This window comes from Berghia stephanieae, chromosome 11, assembly GCF_034508935.2.
Source record: "Berghia stephanieae isolate SIO BIC M18660-M18661 chromosome 11, UCSD_Bste_1.3, whole genome shotgun sequence".
NCBI classification, from domain to species: domain Eukaryota; kingdom Metazoa; phylum Mollusca; class Gastropoda; order Nudibranchia; family Aeolidiidae; genus Berghia; species Berghia stephanieae.
The window spans coordinates 6,834,857-6,844,177 of record NC_088370.1 but is presented as its reverse complement, the minus strand read 5'-3'; the positions used below and the strand labels follow the sequence as shown (position 1 = coordinate 6,844,177).

At 35.4% G+C, this 9,321-nt stretch overlaps 1 protein-coding gene across 1 annotated transcript in view; it reads left to right on the top strand.

Moving 5' to 3' along the window:
• The window catches only part of LOC144956298 (sphingomyelin phosphodiesterase-like), a 49,096-nt gene that overhangs the window by 28,244 nt on the left and 11,531 nt on the right, over window positions 1-9,321 (top strand). The window contains exons 5-11 of the mRNA XM_078886789.1: window positions 536-557; window positions 2,856-2,952; window positions 3,824-3,993; window positions 4,326-4,436; window positions 6,219-6,299; window positions 6,583-6,670; window positions 7,040-7,122. Of these exons, the coding sequence (XP_078742915.1) occupies window positions 536-557; window positions 2,856-2,952; window positions 3,824-3,993; window positions 4,326-4,436; window positions 6,219-6,299; window positions 6,583-6,670; window positions 7,040-7,122 (652 nt within the window). The remainder of the gene's footprint in view (window positions 1-535; window positions 558-2,855; window positions 2,953-3,823; window positions 3,994-4,325; window positions 4,437-6,218; window positions 6,300-6,582; window positions 6,671-7,039; window positions 7,123-9,321) is intronic.

The following is a 9,321-nucleotide window of genomic DNA, read 5'->3' as shown; positions in this document are numbered from 1 at the left end:
ACCCTATTTTCATACTTGGGGCCAAAAAGACCCCGAGGGGGGGGGGGTATTCATAAAACAGTCAATTTTTTGACACAGGGACCTGAAATTAGGTGACTTTCCCTAAAATGATGAGGTCCATGACCATGCCAAATTTCATGCTTCTCACGTGCATAATTTACTCACGCTGAGCATGCTCATCTGGAATTTGAGAATTTCCGATTCGAAGTGACTATTCTCACCCCCCTAGTCTAGGATGCTAGTCTTCATAATAGTAGTCCACATTTGTTGTATGTTTAATCCAAAGGTTGTAATGCAGTAATTTGTTAAGTTTCTTGTCACAAGTTGCACAATTAAAAAAAAAATCAATCAAATCCAAATCGCAAAAAGCCGGCGACGTTTTTTTTCGGTAATCCAATCGGCCCGGGGGGGGGGGGGGGGGGGGGGTGAGAATAGAGGCAGCCTTTCCGATTTGGGGCCCAAATGGTTCAAAGAGAAAATACTAGAAAGTACGATTTCCTGATTTGGGGTCCATTTGGCCCCCATGACTTTATAGAGACAAATACTAAAGATTTCAACAGAGGAATGCTATTTCTTTCATTTCCTTCCACAATTTTCTATAATAGATAATAATAATAATAATGATAATAATAATAATAATAATAATAATAATAATAATAATAATAATAATAATATAATAATAATAATAATAATAATAATAATAATAATAATAATAATTTAATAATGTAATAAAAATAACAATAATAAATATGATGATGATGATGATGATGATGATGATGATGATAATAATAATAATAATATAATAGTAATAGTATAATATAATAATAATAATAATAATAATAATAATAATAATAATAATAATAATAATAATTATTATTATTATATTATTATTATTATTTATTATTATTATTATTATTATTATATTATTATTATTATTATTATTATTATTATATTATTATTATATAATAGTCAAAAACTGCAAAGGGGATAGATAAAAATGAATGTATTCGCATAACAGAGCAACACCAGGCAACATGATGATCACATTGAAGACAGAATTGACTACACAAAGACTACACTCAACACAGACCATTATCATTTGTTCACTACGAGCGTGAAAAGTTTATTTAAACTAATAAGGAAAAAAATTATAATGATAATAACAATACCAAAAATTATCTATTATTATTATGATGATGATGATTATTATTATGATTATGATGATTATTTATAATAATAATAATAATAATAATAATAATAATAATAATAATAATAATAATAATAATAATAATAATAATGATAATAATAATATAATAATAATAATAATAATAATAAATAATAATAATAATAATAATAATATATCATCATCATCATCATCATCATCATCATCATCATCATCATCATCATCATATCATCATAATAATAATAATAATAATAATAATAATAATAATAATAATAATATCATCATCATCATCATCATCATCATCATCATCATCATCATCATCATCATAATAATCATCATCATAATAATAATAGATAATTTTTAGTATTGTTATTATCATTATAATTTTTTTTCCTTATTAGTTTAAATAAACTTTTCACGCTCGTAGTGAACAAATGATAATGGTCTATGTTGAGTGTAGTCTTTGTGTAGTCAATTCTGTCTTCATTGTGATCATCATGTTGCCTGGTGTTGCTCTGTTATGCGAATACATTCATTTTTATCATTCCCCTTTGCAGTTTTTGATTTAGTGCAACTTTTGCCATTTTTTGCAACTTTTGGTGTAACTTCCTTGATTTTCTGGTGCAACTTTGCGCACTTTTCAGTGCAACTTTCTGACAGGACAGATGTATTATAAATTATGTGATGTCTTTATGTCAAATGACTTCAAATCTGGTATTTCACATTTCTATAAGAGATTTTTTATAAATTTGAAATTTAAATAATTATTGATGCCCTACACATTTTGATTTGTTGCCAGTTACTATTCGTTTATATTTAAATATTTTTATATATTTTTTGGGTGTTTTTTTAAAAAATATTTTTTAGGTGGGGTTGACTTTTTAAAAAAAAACAACCTACCAGCCATTGGGGCTGATTTAAAGTCGACTCAATGTCTGACTTTAGTTAGGATATGACTGTCATTTCCATCGCTTTCAGCAAGAGATCAGTAATCAGTAACTGATGACTTTTGCTTCTGGAGACGATCGTTGCATCATAGTTACTCTTCTCTTGTAAAAATCACTGGAAACAACAATCAAATTCTGACAAAAGATTAGTGGGGGGGGGGGGGGGGGGTTATTTAAATAATTCCTGTCACCTCCATAACCATTCCAATCTACATTAAGAATTTTAAAAAATCAACAGATGCTCAACCAGGCTTCATCACATCGACACATTCCAGCCATTTGCAAGAACAAACACATTCAAATACAGCTTTTCCTTCGAACATTATGTGAATGGAGCAAACTACCACATGACATAATAGACATCTCATTTCAACGCGTTTTCCACATACACAAGAAAACAGGGAGGATTGAATGACTGGAGTGACAATGATTAGTGTGTGATAAATAACATTGATGTGTATAAGATTTGTAGTGATGGGTACGGTGTGTGTGTGTGTGTGTGTGTGTGGGTGTGTGTGTGTGTGTGTTTGTGTGTGTGTGATTGAATGACTGGAGTGACAATGATTAGTGTGGTGTGATAGATAACATTGATGTGTATAAGATTTGCAATGATTGGACTCAGTTGTGTGCTTTTGTGTGATTAATGACTATGACATGTGAAACTGATATAATTTGTAGTATTGAAGTGCCGTTTTTCTGAATGAACTATTATTGGTGTTTGAGGTGAAATTAGGGCTGGTATATGGTTACCGCGGTAACTGTGACATCCCAGTTTGGACATTAGAGAATCTGCTTGCTCACCTGGCCACCAAGAAAGACACAGTAAGTATTTTTGAAGTCTTTCTTCTCTCATTTATCCAACTCTGTTTACCTAAACTATCTGTAATCCACCAAAAAAGACACAGTATGTATTTTTGAAGTCTTTCTTCTCTCATTTATCCAACTCTGTTTACCCAGACTAAGTGTAAAAAGAAAGACACAGTACGTAATTATCCATTGGTGAGAAATATAGGCTATAGAGAAGTGCCAGATGAAAACAGAGAATAGAAATCTGAGCACAGTGTCAGAGAGTCATACTCTGGGTCCAATTGATACAACACCGTCGGCCTCACTGTCCTGGTTACTGGAACTGAAATGATTTTAACCTTAAAATTGACAAAAACTAGCACAATGGACTCTGTGTTAAAATAAAAGGCAAACCAAAACCGGCCATCTGTCACAATTCAATGTTAACAACGGTAACGGTTTGAACAAATAAACCTTTTGTATCGCAAACTTGACATTTATTGTCAATGTAGTAGATGTGGATGTAAATGGTTGTAAACACCTGAGTGTTCTGTTTTTGATCATTGAGAATTTTTTTTAAAATAGCGCAATATCCACTAAACATGCTCAAAGTGCTTTACAAGGGGTCCCTAGCCAACAGCAACACTTAAAATGTAGGTTAGGACATGACGCCAATCTAGGTGTTATTACAATTTTTTCGTACAGAGACAATGACCTCGTCCTCATTTTATACATGTGTACGTAAATGAATGTGAATACTATGCGCTGCTCGGGACTCAAACACAGAACCCATTTCAATCCGAAGGCGAGTGTCATACCACTTGACCACATAGCCACACATTTTTCCTCTTTAAAAGGTTGGCTGTTGACTGCAATGCAAACCGATTGTTATTTCCCTTTTCCCCAGTTTGATTACATCATCTGGACGGGTGACTTGCCGGCCCACAATGTCTGGAACCAAAGCAGAGCTGCCCAGACTCACATCCTTGGCCAACTGACAGATCTTCTACTCAAGTATCTTCCCGACAAGCCTGTCTACCCGTCTCTGGGCAATCATGAAAGCTCCCCTGTCAACAGGTCAGAGGTCATGCCTTTATTAGTTGCTACAACAACATAAAAAACAAAACAATATACTAATCTATGTGACAAGTCAGGGAGCAGGCACTGGTGTAAGATAAGAATTAGAAAAAGTGTCTAGATTAATTAATATATTTATTTATTTATTTATTTATTTATTTATTTATTTATTTAGTCTTATTGCCAGAAAGTCTACTATTTTATTGTTATTGACTGTATTGATGTGTAAAAGTTGTTAACCCTGACCCATTCATTTATCATCATCCAGCACACACGTCTCACATGTCATCCTTACTTTGTCTTTTAAATCATGTTTTCTAATTTTATCCCAGCTTCCCACCGGCTTATGTCAAAGGCAACAATTCCATCAGCTGGTTGTACAACGCCCTGGCAGAAAGTTGGCAACATTGGCTACCCAAGGATGCCATTGAGACTGTCAAATGGTAAATGTGGAATCTTACTGTCTGGGGGACCACAACCCCCCATAAGTGACACAGAGTAAACCTTTGTAGACTGGCATTCTGACCAAATAGAATTGTGTTTTATATGTGATTATTTGTTCTTCGGAGTCCCTGTAATCCAGTTGGTAAAGTACGTTCTTCATAAACAGAGGGATTGCGATTGATTTCGCTTGGAGTCGAGATTGTTTTTCCTGATCCCCCTGTCTACCCAACATTGATTGGGTAGTTGGGTCTGTTAGATCTGGCAGAAAATACTTTGTAGCCACCATCTTATCCAAAGGATAGCAAGCAGTTGTTATTGTCCGTTTCACGTTATAGAAACCGGGATAGACTCTGGCTCCATGGTCCTTGTAGTTCTGAAGGGTTAGTTTTTTTAAAATGTCTTCCTTGTCTAGCCTTGATTTCCATCAACATTGCTTGAAAGTTTGTGTTGATGACAGGAATACCGTCAATCAGAGGGAAAAAAATAACAAGCAAAAAACAAAAAAAGACCGATGAAATAACTTGTGCTTTACTTGAGATTCTATGTAGCACAATTTCCACTAAACATACTCAAATCGCTTTACAAGGGGTCCCTAGCCAACAGCATTTAGGACTAGAAATGTTAGGCGATATTACAATTTTTTTTTCAGACAGAGACAACACTGTTTATCTGTCATCTGCATTTTTTGCCAGGTTGGGGCCTAAAATTTGCCAAAATTTGCCCAAAAAATTCCCAAAATAAGCCAAGAAATTTTCCAAAAAGGCCTAGTTTTCCTTTACTACTCAAAAAAAGAGGATCATTGAACGTATTGTAGTAAAGGAAATCTAGCCCTTTGATGTTGTCTTCTGTGAGTCTACGCCTTCTAGAAGACAAAACCAGATTATATAAAAGAAAAATTTTTTTCAGCATCAGCTGACGAGCATGTTGAGAAGGCTTACCGGGACGCCAAGGCAGCGAGAGATGGAACATGATCTGCCACAGACTTCCAGAAAAGTTTCGCACCTTTTTATCGTTATTTTGTTTTCCCTTTTTTTCATAAACAAAAATTTGCCAAATTTTGCCAATTTTGGGCAATTTGCCAAAACTTGAGGATCGCCCTGATATTTGCGGCCACAAATTGCCATTTGCGGCCGCAAATAATGCAGATGACAGGTTAATGACCAGGTACTCGTTTTACACCCGAGAACAGTGAGAGAATATGAGTCAAGAGCCTTTTCCAAGGATTCAACTATGCGCAGCTTGGGACTTGAACCCAGGACCTTCTGATCCAAAGGCGAGTGATATACCACTAGATCACATTGCTGAAATATGTAAAGGAAGTTCATTTGACTAAAGCTATAGAAGTGAGACGTTCCCCAAATGACCCCACATTGTGAAACTAGAAATAGACCATTAGATCCTACGACTTTAATGGGAATTCCCAGTCTCCTATATTTGGTCAACAATTTATCCACTATGCCGTAAAATGATTTCATTTCTATCTTTCTATGTGTTTGCTTAATTGTTTTTCAAAATCCAATTGTAGATAAGTAGAAATAGAGAATCTTGTCTTATCTTTATTGCCGCATTCAATTGCAAATTGCATCATGATTAATTCTTGAAATGAAAATATGAATTTTTGTTTGAAGATATGAAATAAATTTTGTTTTGTTTTCGGTCGAATTATGACAAAATAGCAGTATCAAAATATTTATTGATTTGTATTGCACGTCATGGTAATGGGAATGTCATGAATAAAGAAGAATTCAAAAGTACAATTTCATTTCCATGAAAACTTTCAGGGGAGGTTACTACACTGTATCTCCATACCCAGGATTCAGGATTATTTCTGTCAACATGAACTACTGCAACAACCTGAATTTGTGAGTCATCTTTTTATCTTATGCAATTTACAGAGAGATCGTGTGTGTGCGCGGAAGGGAGAGAGAGAGAGCGAGAGAGAGAGAGAGAGAGAGAGAGAGAGAGAGAGAGAGAGAGAGAGAGAGAGAGAGAGAGAGAGAGAGAGAACCCATGATAAGTTCCAGAAGGACTTTTTAGGGTATCATTTGGAATGACCTTTGACGTTTATGATTTGTTTCCATGGTTACAATTTACATTTGAGTTTTGATTTGTACAACCCAATCCAATGGTGTGTTTTTCTCACAGCTGGTTGATGTTGAACACAACTGACCCCAATGGAGAACTCCAGTGGTTGATTAAAACTCTCCAGGCAGCTGAAGACAACAACGAAAAGGTAAATAGATCAATAGGATTTGTGTACAATGGATTTTATTGTAGTTGATTTGAATCTGTCATACTCAATCAATTTCTTTGTTTGTTTGTTTCTCTTTTTTTTTCTTTCTTTATTATTTTAATGACAGAGATTCCATGCTGTGTTTTGGTTTTATTGATTTCCCAAGTCTATTTTTGTTGGTTTTTTTCTTCGTTGCCGCTGTTTTTCTTGCTTTTGTCATTTTTAGTTTTTATGATTCAAAAGTTTAAGCTATGTAAACGTTGTTGTCAAATGCAGGGAGTAGGCACTGTCATGGTATAAGATGAATACATCTGACATGGTTTTGTATAAAACAGTAGATATAGATTTAATCTGATCTCCTCCTATCAGGTCCACATTTTAGGCCACATTCCACCAGGTAATACAGCCTGTCTGAAGCCTTGGAGCTGGAATTATTACAAAATTATCAGTCGGTGAGTTGTATTATCCAACATGGCAACATATATATATATATATATATATATATATATATATATATATATATATATATATATATATATATATATATATATTATTGTTGTCTCAGACTTGTCACCAATACAGACTTAATCAGTATAAATATAATTTTTGGCCTTGAATTTGGCCAAATTCGCATTTTTTGGCAAATTTTTTGCGGAAATAAAAATGGTTATCATGGTTTTTACAAATGAGAATCCTGAGGAAAAAATCCTGTGCTAGATTTGACGTAGAGTATAGCAATTAAAGTTGTGTCTGAATCTATATATATAATATATATATATATATATATATATATATATATATATATATATATATATATATATATATATATATATGTCATAATCTTGTTATTGTGGTATCTTGTTATTTGGGTTGCAGGGGGTACATACAATAATGAAGCCTCTTTGTAGTTTTCTTCAAGTTACGTGTAGTTTTTAATGAGGAAGGTGTAATATAGTCGATGGAGTAAATGAGAGAGATTTGATAGGGAGGATGTATGGAGTTGTTCTGAGAGGTTTGGTGGCGAGATATTTCTTGATAATAAGGTGTAGTTTTTGTTGTTGAGAATGAGATGTGTGTAGTTGCCAGTGCCGCTATTTTGGCAGGCAGCGTGGCAGGCTTCTTGAGGCTTGGGACGAATGAAGAGGGAGTGATAGAACAAAACAAGATCTTATTTTGCGCAAGAGATATGCTGAGTTTTTCTCTCGCGCAATGCTCAGGGTCGTGATTGGTTCTAAGGAAGGGGCGACACTGTCAAATAAAGAAACAGAAATAACACACTATTAAATCTTACTATCTAATAGTTTTATTTCAATTAGGATTGCCCCCGACGTGAGTCGGGAGGCGAATGACCAATGCATGTTATATAATGGAATAGAAAATGAAGTTTGGCACTCAGCCCTCAACGTAAGTCGAGTGGCGATACGGCCAATGCATGTTATATAATGGAATAGAAAATGAAGATTGGCACTCATCCCTCAACGTAAGTCGAGTGGCGATACGGCCAATGCATGTTATATAATGGAATAGAAAATGAAGATTGGCACTCAGCCCTCAACGTAAGTCGAGTGGCGATACGGCCAATGCATGTTATATAATGGAATAGAAAATGAAGATTGGCACTCAGCCCTCAACGTAAGTCGAGTGGCGATACGGCCAATGCATGTTATATAATGGAATAGAAAATGAAGATTGGCACTCAGCCCTCAACGTAAGTCGAGTGGCGATACTGCCAATGCATGTTATATAATGGAATAGAAAATGAAGATTGGCACTCAGCCCTCAACGTAAGTCGAGTGGCGATACGGCCAATGCATGTCATATAATGGAATAGAAAATGAAGATTGGCACTCAGCCCTCAACGTAAGTCGAGTGGCGATACGGCCAATGCATGTTATATAATGGAATAGAAAATGAAGATTGGCACTCAGCCCTCAACGTAAGTCGAGTGGCGATACGGCCAATGCATGTCATATAATGGAATAGAAAATGAAGATTGGCACTCAGCCCTCAACGTAAGTCGAGTGGCGATACGGCCAATGCATGTTATATAATGGAATAGAAAATGAAGATTGGCACTCAGCCCTCAACGTAAGTCGAGTGGCGATACGGCCAATGCATGTCATATAATGGAATAGAAAATGAAGATTGGCACTCAGCCCTCAACGTAAGTCGAGTGGCGATACGGCCAATGCATGTTATATAATGGAATAGAAAATGAAGATTGGCACTCAGCCCTCAACGTAAGTCGAGTGGCGATACGGCCAATGCATGTCATATAATGGAATAGAAAATGAAGATTGGCACTCAGCCCTCAACGTAAGTCGAGTGGCGATACGGCCAATGCATGTTATATAATGGAATAGAAAATGAAGATTGGCACTCAGCCCTCAACGTAAGTCGAGTGGCGATACGGCCAATGCATGTTATATAATGGAATAGAAAATGAAGATTGGCACTCAGCCCTCAACGTAAGTCGAGTGGCGATACGGCCAATGCATGTTATATAATGGAATAGAAAATGAAGATTGGCACTCAGCCCTCAACGTAAGTCGAGTGGCGATACGGCCAATGCATGTCATATAATGGAATAGAAAATGAAGATTGGCACTCAGCCCTCAACGTAAGTCGAGTGGCGATACGGCCAATGCATG